Source organism: Gasterosteus aculeatus, chromosome 13 (genome assembly GCF_964276395.1).
Source record: "Gasterosteus aculeatus chromosome 13, fGasAcu3.hap1.1, whole genome shotgun sequence".
NCBI lineage: Eukaryota > Metazoa > Chordata > Actinopteri > Perciformes > Gasterosteidae > Gasterosteus > Gasterosteus aculeatus.
Genome location: NC_135701.1, coordinates 10,562,629 through 10,578,054, shown reverse-complemented (window position 1 = coordinate 10,578,054; position 15,426 = coordinate 10,562,629). Strand labels below are relative to the sequence as shown.

At 40.5% G+C, this 15,426-nt stretch overlaps 1 protein-coding gene across 3 annotated transcripts; it reads right to left on the bottom strand.

Moving 5' to 3' along the window:
* Window positions 1-73: 73 nt before the first annotated feature.
* On the bottom strand, window positions 74-14,016 carry LOC120830254 (sodium- and chloride-dependent GABA transporter ine). Of its 3 annotated transcripts, XM_078086675.1 has the most exons (14): window positions 13,468-14,016; window positions 11,318-11,452; window positions 9,726-9,846; window positions 7,874-8,084; window positions 6,992-7,124; window positions 6,312-6,446; window positions 5,658-5,761; window positions 5,336-5,460; window positions 4,498-4,610; window positions 3,896-4,036; window positions 3,680-3,779; window positions 3,409-3,509; window positions 3,153-3,320; window positions 74-2,764 (listed from the first exon to the last, which is right to left on the bottom strand). In XM_078086675.1, exons 4-14 carry the CDS (start codon window positions 8,023-8,025, stop codon window positions 2,651-2,653), a joined length of 1,386 nt encoding a protein of 461 aa, XP_077942801.1. In that variant the 5' UTR covers window positions 8,026-8,084; window positions 9,726-9,846; window positions 11,318-11,452; window positions 13,468-14,016; the 3' UTR covers window positions 74-2,650. The 3 variants fall into 3 exon arrangements, with proteins under 3 accessions (XP_077942801.1, XP_040050712.2, XP_077942802.1); XM_040194778.2 differs by lacking the exon at window positions 9,726-9,846 and having other exon boundaries at window positions 13,468-14,004; XM_078086676.1 differs by lacking the exons at window positions 11,318-11,452; window positions 13,468-14,016 and having other exon boundaries at window positions 9,726-9,862.
* Window positions 14,017-15,426: the final 1,410 nt, after the last annotated feature.

Below are 15,426 nucleotides of genomic sequence, written 5' to 3'. Positions count from 1 at the left end.
TGCCACCCAGTGACTCTGTGGTGTAATGATCCAGATGATAAGAACATTTGCAGTTATTAACTGACACAAGGGCAACAATGAACGATTTTTATTTCCAAAAACCGAGACACCACAAATCACCGCAGTTGAATGCTGATAAAAACAAGGGTAAAAGTGAAACATGAGAAAACAACAATTGTATTCAGTAAAGTAGGATTGTGTTCAATAAACACAAAACACGTTTTGATAAAAAAAAGTCTTGCCTTTAAAGTGTACAGTACCATTCAAGGGTTTGGACACAATTTCTAAATGAGATTGCATTATGTGTGGTGACCATGTTCACTCTTACAGTGTGTGCGTGTAACACAACTATGCAGTCACTAAGAACTGTGACAAATGACATCATTGCACACATTTTAAAAGTGATTTTATATTACAAAGGGTTATTTGAAATGAGAGTTGAACGGTCTTGTTTGACTAAATTCTGCAGATTTCTATTGAGGCACAAACTGCAGATTATCCTCCAATGATTTGGAGGATAATCTGAAACTTAATCATCAGGTGTTTGGTTGCAATGAAAAGAGAAAGTGTCAGGACACCATGGCACACGGTTATCTAACAAGATGTTTTTAAAGTGTATTTCTGTTAATAGCCCACTACAATCTGTGTTCATATTGAAAGTACAATTACAAAAAATATGTTGTCCTCAATGCACTTTTAAAGAGAAATAAAAATAGTGCAGCATATAATAACAATAAAATAATAAAGCATATACATACAACATCCTAAACAAATATTTTGGTTTTCAAATTTAACACAAATCATTTAAAAACAATGTTTTCATGAAAGGCACTTGAGGCAGATAACATTTAGTTCTGTGAACTTTGGGTTAAACGGCACACCTGAATGAGGGTTTGATGAGTAGTAAGACAGAAAATAAATCAAATAAAAGCCAATAAAACAATTTAGGCCAAACGTATTTGTATTTACATATACAAACCCCCCCCCAGCATTAGACAGAAAGTGACCTGGTAACATCTTAGTATAACCACAACATGGAGACAGGAGGTCGTTCATTTAAAAGAGACAAAAAGGCCAAACCCAACACCAGTGAACAAAGTTAAAGCTGGAGTTTAAATACATTATATTTATACTAAGACGAATCTTCTGGCTTCCTTCTTTGTGCAGAAGTGTGCAATGAAATATGGAACGTTTTACTATCTTACCCAATAAACGTTGTCCTCTTTGAGATTAACTACCCTCATTAGCCAGATTCAGTTCTACAGAAGCAGATCAAAGGCATCATTTAAAATCTCTCAATCTTGTGAGTTGCCCGCACCAAGGTTCAAAATCCTGCCAAAACCAGACCTCAACCATGTGACCACGTAACATTACTCAACCTTTGCAGCAAATTGCATTGAAAAACTTAACACGATGAATATGAGACGATTAAAGTGCATGTAATACACGTGCGTCTGTAATTCCGAAGAATTACAACTTGATATTCCATTTATCAAGTTGTGTTCATGCTTTCGGTTTTTATTTGAACATCTCTTGTTATGTGTGTTCACTCGAAGGCAGTTCAGCGAGATTGAAATGCTAAAATATAAACCACACTCGTCGGCGTCGGCCTTCTGTTCGGGCCGAAGCACAAGCTGAGTGTGAGGGTGGAGGCTGGCTCTCCATCAGGATGGATGCGCAGACCACCTGGAACCGCTTCTCCAAACTGAGACAGTCGGGCCGCCCAGAGGTCAAAGCTAATGATGCGCTCAGGCGGCTCACATCAATCACCCAGTTTGCACTGGCAGCTGCCCCCAAATTGGGGATTATGTGTAAAATGCAGTGGAGAACTAGGACAGATGGCGCTGTTTCAACAGTCGGACCACTAGCAACAGTGTTAAAGGGTAACAGATTATATATATATATATATATATATATATATATATATATATATATATACACACACACAAGCCTTTAGTGTACTCATTTCATTTGTTATGGCTTAACAGTGAGTTAAACTTTGTTTAGTTTCTACACAAAGCCCGTTTTCTTCATTTCGGCCATTCCAGGTTGTGTCCGCCAAAACAAAGTACATACTTTACAAATAGAAGAGGATGGCCTGAAGGCTAGATTAAACAAAACGCTCTAAGGGGTCTGAAGGCAACAGAGATAACTGGTTGTGGACACAATCTGAGGCCAAAGGCTGCTTTCCCCGGCTGCATGCGGAGGAGATTTTCCAGCAGGATAGTTCTCTTCAGCCCTTTTGTGACATATTGGACTTGGCCTGCAAGGATTCGTCGACAGATAAATTATCTACCATAGATACGTAACACACTCTTATTTACACGGAGCAATAGCAAATAGCACTGAATACAGCAGGCATTTACTGACGAATCAATCAAAGTGGGAAAGTAATCATAACTCAAATTTGGGGGTGTCAGATTAAATTAATTTGACACTTTGCAGCGGGAAGACATATTGTTTCATGTAATTGAAGGTAAATGCAGCTCGTTGTGTGCAGAAGGCTGAATACACACTAAAGTAGTGCAAGTAAAGGTAGAACAAATAGAATAAGATTGTGTATCTCAGTGTAAATATATGTTGTTCCATCACTCGACAGTCTCTTGAATGTAAACTTTTCACAGGGTTCACTATGCAGAGACCTTGTTTGTCATGCCACTAAAGTAAACGTGGTTTCCAGCTCTGGGTTTTCCAGGTTTTGTTTTTCCGGCAAAGAACCGTCAGCATCCAGGTCGATTGTGGGAATCATGGCTGTTTTAAGTCGCTGAGGGTCAGAGAACATATTAGAAACAAACCTTTTACCAAAAAAAACTCCTTCAAGGACATCTAGACAGACACAAAGTCACAATGATACTACAGTGGGCTAAAAAAATCTACTATTATGTACATGTTCATGTGTGTTATTCTAGTTAACACATTCAGGTTGAGATTTTTAGTTTTAGCATGAAATGTGTTTATTGTTCTTGATGTCGCCACCGGGACAAAACTTTGTTCAACGTTTGTGACCAAATACGTGCACCACAAATAACATTCACATCAGCCTCAGCCTCTCCTTCACATTGGGATGATGGTTACTAACACTAGTGTCACGGTAGAGAGAGAGAGCTGTCCGCGTCTTTCCTTTAATTGTCTCAATAACGACTCGTGCTCACCTGCAGAAGTGAGCCTTTGTGTCTTTTGATCTCTTGAATGGCTCCGAGTGGGATCCAGATGATGGAGACCAGTGAGACGCACCAGCCCACAGCTTCGGCCCAGCCCGGGTACGAGTACTCTCCGTAGTGAGCCGGGGTGTAGTAGACGATGCTGGAGATCAATATGCACTATGAAGGAAAAAGGATAGACTTTCAATTTAATTTGAAAACCATTCTGACTCGTATTATCGTAAAGGTGATCCCCTTTCAACCTCACCAGCACCAGTAGAGGAGAGAGAAGCAGCCAACACACACGGAAATAGATGTTAGGATTGTTTCCTTGCATCCTCTTGACTATAGAGGAAAGCCGTGGAACACCTGACGGAAAAAGAAAAGAGCTGACTAATCACTTGAGATAATATTCATTTCTTCCTATTGCAGATACCAAAGATGTCTGTTACGCAGCCACAGCAAAAGTCGGAAACCACTAAGTCTAAAACTACTACTTAATACTTGGTTCAAATTTATGAGCGTTGTGCCGATCTTACCGAAGATCCAGCACACAGCAACAACTTCGAAGAAAGCCAGGAACATGAGTGAGACCACAGCAGTGTAGTGGTCCATCAGCTGAAACACATAGATGCCTCCCTGCGAGAGAAAGACAGACAGAGAGAGAGAGACAAAAAGTGTCTCTAAAGTGACTCGGGTGACACAACTGCTGCCAAACATCCTGCGGTGTGGTAGAGTTGAATGGAACACTGTACCTTGGTTACATGAGGAATTCCCAGGAGGAAGCCGATGCTGCACATGACCAGGGTCAGCAGCTCCTCTCTCTTCAAGAAGCGCAGAACTTGGGGACCAAACTCGTCTTTTATGAAGGTTATTGCCACCTCAACTGTGGCAAACTGCGACACACAGAAAACACACGCTGCTTTTTAGAAGAGTGATTCCTTTTTTGTTACGCCCGGGACATTTTAGTATCTTTGTTTTGGCGGCAATTATGAGGCCATGCAAAGATCTGCTTAACTAAGAGTTAAATGTAGAATATAATAGTAAGTATACTAGTTATTATACTATAATAGTGTACTGTGTACCATAAACCTAATCACAGTAACTTTAATGTGATTTGTAAATTTATCATTTGTATATTGCATAATGTCAATGAGAAATCATGTCCATGGCCAGAAGGTAGACACATATGAACACAGAGACGTATAGTTTGGATGAAGGAAAGGAACCATTGATGTTTTTATTCCTGAAGGAATGTAGTCAAAGCGATTACAGAAGATTTCTACTCGCTTTTCACCACTTTGATTGGCCATTTCTCTGTAGCTGTTTCACATAAACAAGTGTTACAGATGTTTACCTGGCTGTCCAGTCCCAGACACAGCAGCATAAAGAAGAACAGAGGGGCCCACAGCTGAAAGACCGGCATGGTGGAGAGGACTTCTGGGTACACAACGAACACCAAACCAGGACCTGAAACGCGATACGGCTTAGTTTAATAATTAGTGATAATTAATGGCATTAAGCGGAGAAAGATTGAGTGTAGATTAGTATGAGTTCATAATAGACGTATATAGAGAAGCTCATTCTTTGCATTATAGTTTAACACTATTTGATATATTGCATCCCACAAGTCTGACATGTAAAGATACTACAATGTTAATGCACTCTGTCACTGCAAATGAGAACCTGGTCATCCACTTGCAGTCAAGAGCTTATTGTCCCGAGACATCGCTTTTGAAAAGATGCGAGCGCATATGAACCACTGTGCTTTAGAAAAAAACGTAGTGATCAGCAAAACGTGTTTTTGGGGAGAGTCAGGTGCGATATTTTCCATCCTACGAAGCAACTTGAGCTGCTACAGATTTTCAGTGCTTTGATCACCTCTCAGGATCCTCATCTGAACCAAAGAACACAATTTGTCCGTTTTGATGATGTGTTTGATAATGTGCTCCAAATATCCCTGAGTAACCTGCACATTTTGAATATCAAAAACAGATGTGCATATCTTGATATCTGTGACTTGTTTTTCAGTAAAAAGAAACAAATATCAAACATCAGAAACAAATTAAATAGTTTTTGGGAAGTCCATGTCTATTTCAGTAGCCCCATGACATCATTTAAAACATCACATTGGGTCCAAAATAAAACAAATCTATGAGGTTGCGGTGCCGTGTTCTTTCCGGGTTGATGCTTACCATCTGTTGCGATGTTTTCCACTGGGAGGTTGTGTATGTGAGCCATGTAGCCAATAGCTGAGAAGATCACAAAGCCAGCCAGGAGGCTAGTGAAGGAGTTGGTGAATGACACAATTAAAGAGTCCCTGGGGAAGAAGGACGACAGAATAAACAGTTATTGCATTTACAGTATCCAACAAAAGGTACTTTTTTATGAAGCAGCCATTTAATGATCAAAACAACGGTAGGAAGCTCTGCACAGGATCACCAATCCAACATGTACATTGAAGGAACAACTTTAGAAAAAACCACAGCACAGCGTGGCTGGACTTTAAATATTTACCTGAGAATGTTGTTGTTGAACTTGTTGTAACTCGCCATCGAAATCATGGAGCCAAATGCTATTCCGACAGAGTTAAACACCTGGGCAGCAGCATTAAGCCAGACCTACGATGGAAACAAAGAGGAGCATCAACTCCAACCACTTCTGTGCAGAGTATTTCATCCAGTTTGTTAACGCATGAGCGACGGGTTCCTCTAAAAGCAAGAACAGTGTTCCAGGGTGTTTTCTAAACTTCGGCTTTTTAATGATAGCGACAGAAATTAGATCAGTAATCAGGCTTTAAATGTACAGTAAGCGTTTATCTTTCAATGAGCAGGATCACTGCTGTTTACATTTCTCCACCTACGTTTAGTGAGCATCCGCTTACTTGCTCCTTCCCTTTTGAGGGGTTAAGGAAGACCCAGCTGTTTTCCAGCCTGATTCCAAAAACATCTTGAAAGTCAAATTTCTTCCATTTCTAAGATGTCCACGGATTGTTTCCACCTGTGTCCCCCCCCCCCCCCCCCCCCGTTGGTGTGTGTGTTTTTGCCCGTTGGCCTTTTACTTTGTTGGAGTTTTTGACTATTAAAGTATTTTTTGTTAAAGTCTGCGTTTGAGTCCTGCCTTCATACCCAACCCGGACACCTTTCACGCGTTCCATTGACAGAGTCTCACCTTCACTTCAAACAGTTTGCCCCAAACAGGTGTCACAAAGTAGAGGATGCCATTCACGGCCCCCGGAAGCTGCACGTTATTAATGAGCAAGGCGATGAGGATGAAGTACGGAAATACAGCGGTGAAATACACAACCTGGAGACACAAGAAGGAAGAAGAAGAGTTTGTTCTGTACGTGGTTTTAGTTTGAAACTTGTGAGGACAATTTGTGTCTTGCGTGGAAGGGAATACATATTATTAAGTCAGGTTAAAATTTAATTTGCTAAATGACTGAATAGTATCCAATACAAATATTGGGAGCACATCCGATTTCCAAGCTCTTCTCTGTTTCTTTTCATCGTCTTCTGATTCTTACTTTGTTTTGCATCTGAATTTTTTCTCGTGTGTTTTTACACAAACCCGAGTATGACACATAAGTATTGCACTTATTATTTTAAATGTGATTCTGAGAAGAAGAAAAAACACAATTTAACCTACAGCCTGATGAACTACAAAGCTGATGAACTACAAACTACTACTAAGCATAACCCTGTAATAAGCACATGAATGATCACTAGATGACGACTTATTTGTCCTTATCTACATTGCTTAATAACTAACAACTGATGACAAGAGGAGAAGAGTGGAAAAAATACATTAAGCATAATCGCCATAATAAATGAATCAAGAAATCCTCTGACCTTTCCGGTTGATTTGACTCCTTTAAATATGCATAAATACACGATGACCCAGGAAAGAATTAGATAGCCGAAGAGTTCCCAGTGAAGGCCACCAGATTCTTCAATGCCTTTGGTTTTCTGCAGAACTCTGTGACTAGAAAGAAAGAAAGAAAAAAAAGGCGTGAAAATTCAAATACAAGTGATCCCTATCATTATATTCTTAAAGCCCCTAAAAACTAAAACATAATTAGGTGTGGTTTGTTAATATTTAGATAATGGTCAGCCGGACCAACGGTAACGTTTCTAAACTTTTTACAATGAGATTACTGGGCAACTTAATTCAAAACAGATGCATAATCCTCTGTGGCTCCTTTTCCAGCGTGCGAGACTTCAGAGCAGATATTTAAATAAACACTTTGGCAGCCTTTCTAGATTTGGACGGATTAACTTTTATAGTAAATCAGCAAAACCTGAACCTTTACTTGCTTGTGGGTGCCCCTATGTGAAGGTTTTGGAAACTCATAATTTGAAAGGACTTTTGTCTAGAAGCTGTCTAGAAACTAGGCAATGCAGTGATTTGTTATGCTAATTAGAAAATGCTTATGTGTGGTGAGTCAAATTCAAAAAAGGAAAAAAGGGGGTAAAGAAAATGAAAACAAGTTTGGCTAATCTTCTTCATCAGGACTGTGTCACACACTCTGGAGCAATGAAAAGAGCAAGAACAGAAAACAAATACACAAACCACATCGCTTCACACTAAGATGTTTTCAGTGCCTTTAAGAGAAACACAACAGTATTTTAATGAGGGCTGTTTCCTCCAGAAAATATCAAAAACAGCTGGTGTGTTGACATAAACACACCAGCTGTAAACACAAAGAGGAAAACGCAGTGAACTACTCTCACTCAAAGAACTGCTGGCTGGCCGACTGCAGGTGGGTGCTGTTGCCGGGGAAACCGCTGGAACAGTTGCCGACTTCATTCCACGTGTTGTTGCAGGACTTCCAGGGGAGGGTCGATCCGAACGAGTGGAAGAGATAGTAAAGAGCCCAGCTCATGAGCACGTTGTAGTACGTGGAGAACACAAAGGAGATAACAACCGTGGCCACGCCAACGCCTGCGGAGTGACACGTGGGCGGGGAGGACACAAAGTGAGAGACGGATCCGCACAAATCACAGCATCTGTTACAAGGACACTTTTTCATGATTTTTTGTGCATCAGATCGAACGGTTTGGGTAGCGACTATACATCTCACATGAAGACGGGCAACAGAGAGGAGTCGGCAATGCGGGTTAATCTCTAGTCAGTGGTGCAAACTCATCCCCAGATAAAAGGCATTCCTGGAGCCAGGGATTCAAAATTCCACTACGTCATTTTCGACCCGTAATTACATATCAGGCTCCTCACCAAGTGGATAAGGATCAAGGCTCTCCCACAGGTGTCCATTCCTCAGGCTTTAACACCTGTGGTTCTTCGCTGTGCATCAGAGTTTGGGGTGTGTGTGTCTGTGTGTACCACAGGTGTTTTTCTGTTATTATCACCTTACTCCGCTTAAGAGAATTCCGCTGACAACGGGGAAGAGGCACAGAAGCAAATGCGCTTCACTTGCCGTGAAAGTCTGTCATGTTTAGTTAATACCAAGCTGGAGCTAGCAGCAGGGCAGCTTAGCTTAGCACAAGGACTAGAAACCAAAAAAATGTAACAAGACTAGATCTGTATTCAATTTCTGAAGTAAATCTCCACGAGTTAATAGTTTGAAAGACAACTAGTTCTGGTCCAGAAATAGTCCAGACACACACAACGCCCTGTAATAGCTAATGGTCATGTGTTTTGTACAGAAACGTGCTCCTAGTCAAGCTTTTTCCAGTCGTGATGCTGAGCAAAGCTGACTGGCTGCGAGCCTCCGCTACATATTTACCACATTGTGGTAGATTTCCCCTCCAATTTCCAAAGATGTCAAAATATTTTTTAACAAAAACAAATGAATCGAAAGGTTGAAAATGTTTAACTCAACCATATCACGACCGTTACACTTTAATTTTTCAATAGGTTTGTAACTTTAGGTATTCATAGCTCGTGTATATTAATTTCATGCTGTACTATTTAAATATTATTTGTGTGGAGGAGTGGAGGATTCAAATAAGAAGCTTTCTGCCTCTTCCTGCATTGTGAATTTATTTAATCTTGCATACTGCAAGTATTTATCATTAAATTGTGCATATACATAAATCTCCAAGCTCAAATATCCACATTCTTGATATGTTTGCCTCATCCTTTGATCTTTGAAATTCTAAAAATAATAGAGGAATGTTTTTCCACTGACGGCAATATCGGTTTTAAAACGAATGGCTCTAAATGTAACAAAATAAAAAATAAAAATGGTGTTTTCCACTGGTTGTAGACAGGAATGCCATGCTCCACCGGGTCCAGGGTGACTATCCCTTAAAATGGAAGGAGAGGCGGCGGAAAAATAGTTCTGTGTAATCTTAATGGCCGAAGCAAAGGAAACCCATGTGAGCTCCGGGATCAGCTACAACCACTCTGTACGGTCCACCGTAAGCGCGCCTTCCATTGTTATTGCCTGCTTGCCCGTCTCAATGCATAATTCTTATGTGGCTGACTGCTCCACCAGACACACTCTAAAGGGTGAAGTCATTTCCAACTGACTGAAAACAAGACAGATCACATTGTACATCACAGCAAACTACCGAGCGGCACTGTGAAATATTTCAAAGGAACATAGAGAAAAAAAACTACCTGCTTTCGTCCCTTTGCTTAGCACAGAGCATTAACCAGGAAGAAATGAGTGATAAATCAAGGGAAGGACCCATACGTTTTGATCGGGTAGATAATCTCTGTCTTTTAGGAGGTAAGAAAACTATGGAGAAAAATCTTAGAGTTAGAACAAGACAGAAAGCATTTATATTAACAGCGACAAGTACATTGTTGTTGATGGCTGGGCTCTCTGGTCCATACGCGCTACTTCATTCATCATGTTTGAGTTACAATTCGGAAAAACTCCAAAGGACGCCCTGTAGGACGACTTTTTTTATACGCACTGTAAAATTTAAAAAAAAATCAACACAATAAAGTTATCCACATCTTCAATTTGTTTAAAGAACAGATGTAGACATGAGTGAACCCATTCAATTATTTTTAAGGTCATTTCTAGAGGTTAAGTTAATTTCCATTCAATTTCATTTAATTCCTTCATTTAAAGCGGTGATTGTATTTTTCACTTGACAAGATCCCATCCATCAACAATTTATCAGACAGAAAAACACATTCATTTGAAAAAGAATATATCAATGTTTAGTACGGATTTGAATTCCAATCTGAACCAAATATGCAGAGACAGATAAGCACGGAGTGCATGTGCCAGGCACTTTGATTCAATTAAGTGCAGAGGGCGATGAAAACATTGTGAACATGTTTATGAACGTTATATGTTATTAATAAAGAGAAAACATTCCCTGGTTTCACAGTTAGAACCTCGCTGGCTTTATGACGCATTGCTTAACTCTCAGCAAATTTCAGTGGATTTTTTGTTTTGTGTCCAAACAAACAAATACAACCAACAACAACTGAGCAGAAACACCACTTTACTTCATTTGTACAATGGGTACTCTAATTCAAAACTGTTCAGCGGGGCTGACTGCTCGGTCTACGGTGTCGCTGTTTGCAGAATTGTTTTAAACAACAACTTTGGGCTAAACAGTGTTTTCTCGTGTCCTGAACCAAACACCTGCGTCTAGAGATGCCCGTCGTTACTCCCGAGAGGGTAAAGGGGTTGTAGAAGGACGGCTGCCTGTAGGTAAACCAACGGGATTTCTCGATCAAATTTAGTACGATGTGTTATTTCCCCAAATATTGTTTTTTCAACTCTGACCTTAAAAAACACTGTTTTGTTAAAAGCTATTGCATGGCTATACTAATGACCTATTTGGCCCATGTTTTGTTTCTCGATTAATTTGAATACACAGGAATGTGTCGGCCTTTAATGGAATTATCCAGATTTTTTGTCTCCGGGAACAATTTAGTTCAAAACCAGTGGTCTTTGTTTACATACCGATTGGATTTCTGGAATTGTTGGTTAATAATTAATTGTTTGGGAGGCAATTTGTTCAAGAATGGATTAGTAACGGTAGTAATATTCATATTGCTATTTAATCTTCAATAATTATATTTAGTATGTTTCTGATCATCTGAGCATGAGACACGCTGCTGGTCATGTACCAAACCTGCTAAACATACTTCAATAGCAAAAAGGACTCAAACCCGAAACTGTGAAATTCAAGGAAAATTCCTCGAATGGCAGGTGCCGTTCCAGGGCCTGCAGAGTCACTCACCTTTTAACAGGGGACAGATTTTGGCAAGAGCATGCACTGGCCCTAAGCGAGTGTATTGCCCAATAGAAAACTCCATGAAGAGCAGAGGAATGCCACACAGGATCACCATGGTGAGATAAGGGACCATGAAGGCACCTGGAGCAGAAAAACAAGAGAAAACAGCTGGTTATGTTAGATAGCTGCAATCCTGATGTGGCAGCTGCTGTGTAACTGTTTCAGTGGAGCATATATTCTATAACAGGTTTCTAGTGACTTAAAAAAAAGAAATAGTGAATTGATGTATCTAATCCTTAAGAAAAACACATTTACTGTTTATTTTTTGGAAAGAAGATCTGTCTGACTGAAGGTCTGACTGACTATGCCGAGTCATTCTCCATTACAGCCCTGACCATGTTGCATGACCGAGGAGCTTGCTTTTCCTGTAGAACACATTTGTAGAAGGGATGTTATAGTTTGTGTGATGGGTAGAGCTCCTCCTCACTCTACCGGTTTGGCCTACCACCCTAATTAGTGATTCCCAACGGGGGAGGCCAGATCACTTCCTGGTTCCCCTTAAATAACCCAGGTTTTGCCCCCAGGCTTTCCCAGCTCTACACTTGTCTCAGGAACGACTACATCACGGTGCAGGACTGAGCGCTAAAGGGGACTAGTTACAGAGCTCCCGTCTGTGCAGCACTCGCCATGCGTGGCTGTATAATGTGCAATTCCCAGGTATGTGCGCTGCTTTGATGTTCAGTGGACTTTTACATATTGTGTATGACATGTGCCTTTCCTAACATGAACGGGGAAGTGACGTCGGCTTCTGCTGAGCTCCATAGCCACTGCTGTTTTTGCCTCTTTGCAAATATATATTTTGTATTTATGGTTACCTTGTTTTATTTAGTATTTTGATTATGAATTGTTCATTTGTTTTCTCCCCAGTCAAGTTAGTGTTGTTTCTTTCGTAAACCAACTGGAGTGACTCCTACTCTGGGGTCCTCTCAATACCAGTACAGGTGGGCTGGTCATAGGTTTATAGGTGGTGGCTCACTAGGTGGAGGGCTTCCTCATTCTTAGTTTATATATTTTATATTTGTTGTGTTCTAATTTGTGTCTTTTGCTTTGCAGTGTGTGTGTGTGTGTGTGTGTGAGACTTTTCCCTTCTGGTACCTGGTGGTGGCCCCTTTCCCCTTCACTCCCCCACTCCTTTAGGCCTCCCTGATAGTCACCTTGTGCTGATAAAACCCCTCCGCGTAGTGACATTTTTAGCATAGAGAAGAGATTTTGTAATAAAAGCCTTATTTTTAAACTGAGACCGTGTTATTTAACCAACATGAAGCTTACCTATACATAAAGCTGAACACTTTAAAACTAGAAATTCACCTCTTCCTTTATTAAAAAATAAGAACCTATATTCATATGTGGTATTCTCTGGGTGAAAGTCCCAGAGTGGCGTTGTCTCACGGTCACATTTGCAAATCTCACCCAGTTACCAGTGGGGATCATGCATTTTCCTCCCAACGCTGAAGAGAAAACTGTTTACCGCTTTCTAAAATGTGAATCAGAATGTATGACGGACTGTGCCGGGCCACATCATTTTGATTCCGTTCACTTAAAAACCACACCCCAACAAGAGGTTCACATAATAGATTGTTGCTGGGATGACATTCATTATGAAAGATTGACACTCAACCGGCACATGCCCTTCAATTTTGAATTTTTAGGAAACGCGTGTTATGACTGGCACTATTTTTGCACGAAAGGCCTTCATACTTTATATCAGCCCTCCTGCACGTGACTGTTCTTTATGCTACAGACTTTAACAGCTGGGTAAAGACACAGGACAGTCAAAATGGTAAGATATGAACTCAAGGTAAAGTCGTTGTTTGACTTATCATTAGGACATGATGGTTATTACAACTTGCTGTATGTAATTTACTCTGGCTGCTTCGGGTTCACAAGCTTAATGTAAAGGCTACGAACATCTCAGCCACAAACATTTTAGAATGTTTTTGTCTTTGACGTTGTCAAAACGTGTAAGTTGAAGTTGGTTGTGGTCATAATGACAAATAAGCGTGGTACACTTTATTGTGCATAAACGTGAGAGACAAAATATGTTGGCAGATCAGGGCCGCAAGAGCGAACAGCATTGACGTCTCAGAGCGACTCACCTCCGCCGCTGCTGTAGCACAGGTAGGGGAACCGCCACACGTTGCCCAGTCCCACCGCGTACCCCACCGAGGCCAGGATGAAGTCCAGACGTCCACCCCACGTGGGTCTCGGCGCCTCCGCGCCCACTCTGCTCGCGGTGATCATTTGGCGACGTAAAGGTTTCAGAGCATCGGAGTCTCTCCCACCCGGGGGTCCCTTCGAATTTGCGGTGGGGATCTCCATCGTGGTCGTGCGGGCGATGTGAAGGAGCTTACGCGCAACTGTATCATATATGTGAAAGGTGATCAATTGCGTTCAATTTTGACTGAGCCAATATCAGCGATTCCGTTTAAATGAAAATATTACTCATCTTTCAATGTCTGCTCCGATTAGAAGAAGCGATACGGATCCCCTACAACACAGTGACTCGTAACCTGCTCATGCAAAAGCGCGACCGGTTTTCTCGTTGCAGAGCCGGCTTTTGTAAGGTAACATGAGCTCGTCCATCCTCGCTGCCGCTGTCACGTTAGTTAGCTGAAGACACGCCCCTTTTCAAAATAAAAGCTTCATTTAGGACGTCATACAGCACAGCTGGCTGCATCTAAATGAGTCTGATAAATACACACGTCACCCCGTACAGCTGTCATGATCGTGATACTAAAGAGTCCCGCATGTTCATTCATGCTGTCAAGTTGGTGTGAACTGTGTGCGTGTTTTTTTTGTTTTTTTTAAAGGTTTAAAAACCTGTGGTTTGAGGTTCGGCCGGTTATTCAAATTTATTGTTCAGCCGAATTGACGCCTCCGTAGAGAGATATATAATTCGGATTTACTGTATCTTACATGTAGTCAGTTGTCTCAGAGTCTTTTGTTTCTTGACCGGTGAGATCAAGCTCGTTTGAAGGCAGTAAAGATTCATAATGTAATGTTTTAATTTAACTTTCACGTCTTTTTACTTTTGAAAGAATTGTTTGCTTGTCTTAATCTTGCATGTGGGGCTGCATTCAAATATGCCTGACTTTTCTATTTCTGTGTAAGAGGCCACCTTACTGTACCCGATCACGGAACATTAATAAAAGGCCATTCAAATATGAAAAACTGTTTAAATGTTGTTTTGGAGAAGACATACTTTAACGCCCTAAATGCGCAAACATTCAAACAGTTGTACACAATATTATGATTTGCCAAAAAAACATATTTTGCCCTGTAACCTGGTTTAGGAATCACGACAAAGAAATAGTCACACGCAAAAAGAAAACAGGGGAGAGTTGAGTACTGGTTTGGATATTTTATTTTGCACTTAATTTGTATTAAGTATTACATTTGTATTAATCGGGTGTGTATAAATTTAGTCAGCTTAACTTTTTTTGCAATTTAATAGTTTTATACAAGTTATCCATTTCATACGTGAGAGACATACAGGTATTTTTAATACAGGTATAAAAAAAAAGTAAGAGATGCAATAATGATACGTAAAAGTGGTCTAAATTCCATTAAATAATGGTGATAAAGTAATCCACAGCATTAATCGATTTGTTAGTTACTAAACACAATCATATTAGATGTAAGCAGAAAGACTGGAAAGTGGAGGAGACAAACGGCAAAACTAAACCAATGGCTTGACTGTGAGCCACTTAAGCTTAAGCTTAAACAAAAGCTGATGTATGTGGACTGACTGTGGTAAAGACACTCAAAACCTCACAATTGACACCATCTGCAGGCAAAATGGTCACAGTGTCAGTTGACCGAGCCCTCAAAAGAAGTGTCAGCACTGTTATTATGTCATGTCAGGTTTAGGTATATTATAGATTTATGTATTTCAGGATACACTGCACCAACATGTTCTACTTCTCTGCTTTATGTGAGCTGTTTCTCAAGCTCTCCCTCTCACACATGAAGAATCTCCTCCTGATTTCGTTAAGTTAAAGTTGTTGTCAGAATTGGCTGGAACAAAATCAAATCCCCATTTGAAAAGAAAAACG

Coding starts and splice junctions, on each gene's coding strand:
- LOC120830254 (XM_040194778.2), bottom strand. CDS start 13,690: ATGGAGATCCCCACCGCAAATTCGAAGGGACCCCCGGGTGGGAGAGAC. Junction 3,780..3,895: donor GAATTCCTCATGTAACCAAG/GTACAGTGTTCC, acceptor TTTCTCTCGCAG/GGAGGCATCTATGTGTTTCA. Junction 2,765..3,152: donor ACAAAGGCTCACTTCTGCAG/GTGAGCACGAGT, acceptor TCTGACCCTCAG/CGACTTAAAACAGCCATGAT.